The following is a 4,205-nucleotide window of genomic DNA, read 5'->3' on the forward strand; positions in this document are numbered from 1 at the left end:
CCTGAGACCTCCTGTCCCCAAGACATCCTGTCCCCAAGACATCTCATCCCTGAGACATCTCGTCCCCAAGACATCCCATCCCCAAGTCCTCCTGTCCCCAAGACATCTCATCCCTGAGACATCTCGTCCCCAAGACATCCCATCCCCAAGTCCTCCCACCCCCAAGGTGTCTCATCCCTGAGACATCCCATCCCCAAGTCCTCCCACCCCCAAGGTGTCTCATCCCTGAGACATCCCGTCCCCAAGTCCTCCCATCCCCAAGTCCTCCCGCCGTGGGCTCTCGGCTCTCGGCCTCGTGGCTCCGGGTTCGGCTCGGGGGATGATGCTGGCGGGTCTCTGGATGTGGATCTGGGGAGGGAAGAGGAGGCCGTGAGGTCAGGCCAGCGGGCCCCCCACCCCGGGGAGGTCCCGGAGACGCCGGGACTCACCCTCTGCGAGGTGTCCACATTCTCCAGGCTGATGTAGATGCTGGGGGTTTCCGAGCCTGCAGGAGAAACGAGGTCCTCAGCGGCTCCCCGGGCCGGGGGCCGGCGGAGGCTGCAGCCCCCCTGGGCTCGGTGCCACCCGACCCATCCCCGGTGCCTCGTTTTCGGTTGGTTTTTACCTTCCCAAGTGGCCGCTTGGTTGCTGGCGGCGAAGCCCTGGGGGCTGCTCCAGCTCTCGTCCTCGTTGTCGTACAGCTCCAAGCGGGACGACAGCTTCTCCCTGCACGCGGACACGGCTCCAGCGCCCGGCTCCTTCGCCGCTCCGCCCGCGGTGGGGCGGGAGGAGCAGGCAGGGGGCCCAGGCGTCCGGGCGCCTTCCCACCCTTCCCCGCGCCTTGCCTGTACTGCAGCTTCTCCCGCCGGGTCCTGATGAAGAAGACGGTGAAGGCAGCGGCGACGAYGGCCAGCGCGGCCAGGGGCAGCCCCACGGCCACCCCCACCTTGCTGACGCGCGAGGAGCAGGCGCTGTCCAGGTACCAAAACGCCGCCCGGTCCGAGCACCTGGGAGGGAAACCGGGGGCGGTGAGGGAGAGGAGCCATCTCGGTGTCCCCCAACCCCAAAAGCCCGGGTCAGGGGGGTGGACATGCAGTGGGGCACGTGCTTACTCGCACTGGGGACCCGTGCGCTCCACAACACACGTGCCATGGGCACAGGCGTAGGGCTCGGCAGATCTTTTGTCGCATCTGGTGATGCAGAAGACTCCAAGTATCGTCACCACGGGGGAATAGTGGTCCTCAAAGTCCTCCGGGACTTGGCCGGCGCACAGGTCTGAAGGCAAAGGCATGGCGCAGGGGCAGAGGGAGCTGGGTCACTTGGGCATGGGGCTGGGGGCCCATAGGGATGGGGGGCACAGGGGTGGGGAACACATGGGCATGGAGCTGGGGACCATGGGGGTGGGGATGGAGGACAATGGGATGCAGAACACATGGTCATGGGGTCAGGGACCCATGGGGATGGGGATGGAGGACAGGGGGATGGGGAACGCATGGGTGTGGGGATGGAGACCCGTGGGGATAGAGGACACAGGGATAGAGAACACATGGGCATGGGGTCCGGGACCCATGGGGATGGGGATGGAGGACAGAGGGATGGGGAACGCATGGGGGTGGGGATGGAGACCCGTGGGGATAGAGGACGCAGGGATGGAGAACGCATGGGCATGGTGCTGGGACCATGGGGATGGGAGTGGAGGGCAAGGGGATGGGGGACACGTCRGCATGGGGCTGGGGGTGCATTGGACATGGGGCAGGGGACCTGGGAGCACGAGGAGGGGATAAAGGAGCAGGGGGTGAGGGAAGCCAGGACGTTCTGGGGGTCCTTCTCGCCCAGGCTGAGGGACTCGCAAGCATGARAGAACTTACTCGCGTCAACCTCGTCAGTCTTGTAGCTGGTGACGTTGGTGAAGCTGGAGTTGAAACAGAAACCGCCTGCAGCAAAGGGAGCAGCAGCTGATGAGCGCGCCCGGCCTCAGCCCAAGGACCCACGGCCCCTCCCCTGGGAGCCTTCTTCCCCCCACCCCAGCAAGGCCTCCGGCTCGGCCTCCCGTCCCCAGGGTCCGCCAGCGTCGCTCACACGAGGCGTTGCTCTGGCAGCAGTCGTCGTAGTTGTTGATGGCGGTGACAAGGTCTTCAGAGATGCTCTTGACTGTGCTGTTGGCCATGGCGGTGGCAAGCACCTCCAGGAGGACCGTGTAGTTCACGACGATGCTGCCCTTGCTGCAGGGAGAACGAGCTGCGACCTACCCCACAACCGCTCCAGACCGGGACAGACCCCGATGTTCCCGGTGGTGGACCCCCGTACAGCGATCCCATGGTGGGCTCTATCAGGCAATGGGGTGAAGGGCGAGACACCCCCTGCCACCCACGCTCAGGAGACCTCGGCTTGAGACTGGGACCAGTTTGGGCTCTCTAGCGCGGAGGGATGACGTAGCCATCGTGGCTGGGGCTGGGTTGTCTTCGGAGGAGCCCGAGGGCAGGACACTGCTCCGAGAGGTGGAGATACCTCGGCGAGCACCACCCCCAATGCACCCGGCAGGTGCCTTTACCCAACGTTGCCTTGCCGGAGCTGAAGCGGGTGGCCGATGCCACCCAGCTCCTCGCGGGCGCTCACCTCAGCCTGTGGATCTCCACCCCTCGGTAGCCCTTCACGTTCTGGTAAAGCTTGTCCATCTGGAAAGGCAAAGAGGGACCGTAGGGACAGCCAGATGCCAACCCTGTCTCGCCCCGAATGCCCCCGTGCAGGGTGCTGTCCCAGCATGGGGACACCCCCAGCCACTGTGGAGCTGACCTGCTCCTTGAATTCCCTCTCGAAGTTCTGGAAAGCCTGGGATGACCTGTTCTGGAGGTCGTCTATGAAATTCCTGTTTTCAATCTTCACCTCCATGTCCACTGTTGCGTTCACCACCGCTTCGCCGAGCCGGAAGGAGACCCATAAGCACTTGTTCACTGCCCCCGGGGGGGGGGGGGTGAGGGCCCATCTCACCCCATGGCGTCCCTTGGCCAGGGAGCCACCCCTGTCCCAAGTCACTCCATCCAAGGTGGCCTTGGTCCCAGGTCGGTCGCTTTGCGACACCCCCACTCCCATTCCCAGGGCGATCGCTCCGTGGCCACCCTGGCACTGGAAACCCACCCTAGGTTTGGATTGATGCCTCACAGCTGCCCTGATTCCAGCCCAGGCTGGTCCCTCCGTGGTGGCCCCGGTCCCGTTCCTGGGTCAATTCCTCCCCGGTGGCCCCAGCATCCTTCTACCACCACCACCACCATCCACTGCAGAAGCCCTGGAAGCCCAGGACAGTTCCCTACCATCTTTGATCTCGATGGTCTCCTTGACCAGCTGGCACTCGAAGCCCTGGAAGTTGGGGAGGCAGTGGCAAATGGCACCATCCCAGGTGCCCCCGTTCTGGCAGATGTAGAACTCACAGATGGGACCATAGTACCCGTCAGGGCAGATGCACTTGTAGCCGTCCCAGGTGCCCCCATTCTGGCAGTTCCCTGAAAAAGGTGCCAGCGTTGCGTGCTAGGACATGACCCAAACCCCCAGCAGCATTGAGTGAAAGCTTCCCAGAGAAGATAGTTCAGGACAGGATGAAAGTTCAGGAACTGGGGAGAGAAAAGCTGGGGGCATCACTCACCTGGAGGCAGGGAAGTTGTGGTGGTGGTGGTGGTGGTGGTGGTGGTGGTGGTGGTAGTGGTGGTGGTGGTAGTGGTGGTGGTGTTGATGGTGCTGGTGGTGGTGGTGGTGTCCGGACTACTTGGAAAGCTGGCAGAGCTAATCGTGCTACTGGGTGTGTTAGGGCTTGCAGTGTAAGAGGTGTTTGTAGGGCCAGAGGTGGTTGCAGAGACAGGAGGGCTGGTGCTGGATGCAGGGCTGGGGACAGTTACAGGCCTGCTGGTGGCTGGAGGACTGGTAGGGCTGATAAAAGATTCAGGACTTGTAGGAGATTCAGGGCTAAAGGGGGGTACGGAGCTACTGGTGGACGGAGGGCTCATAGGGCTAGTGCTGGATGGAGGGCTCGTGGGGCTAGTGGTGGATGGAGGGCTCGTAGGGCTAGTACTGGATGGAGGGCTCGTGGGGCTAGTGGTGGACGGAGGGATTGTGGGGCTAGTGGTGGACGGAGGGATCGTGGGGCTAGTGGAGGATGGAGGGATCGTGGGGCTAGTGGTGGACGGAGGGCTCGTGGGACTAGTGGTGGACGGAGGGCTCGTGGGACTAGTGGAGGA

At 63.5% G+C, this 4,205-nt stretch overlaps 1 protein-coding gene across 1 annotated transcript; it reads right to left on the bottom strand.

Annotated features, from left to right (window-relative positions):
* Window positions 1-219: 219 nt before the first annotated feature.
* On the bottom strand, window positions 220-4,199 carry LOC146585306 (mucin-3A-like). The gene is made up of 11 exons (XM_085323196.1): window positions 3,617-4,199; window positions 3,288-3,476; window positions 2,773-2,891; window positions 2,596-2,654; window positions 2,059-2,201; window positions 1,848-1,913; window positions 1,092-1,254; window positions 825-986; window positions 605-705; window positions 429-484; window positions 220-348 (listed from the first exon to the last, which is right to left on the bottom strand). Exons 1-11 carry the CDS (start codon window positions 3,972-3,974, stop codon window positions 220-222), a joined length of 1,545 nt encoding a protein of 514 aa, XP_085179322.1. The 5' UTR covers window positions 3,975-4,199.
* Between the last annotated feature and the right edge of the window lie 6 nt (window positions 4,200-4,205).

The sequence above is a fragment of the Rhea americana genome, unplaced genomic scaffold (genome assembly GCF_003343005.1).
Source record: "Rhea americana isolate MKP2758 unplaced genomic scaffold, rheAme1 scaffold_824, whole genome shotgun sequence".
NCBI lineage: Eukaryota > Metazoa > Chordata > Aves > Rheiformes > Rheidae > Rhea > Rhea americana.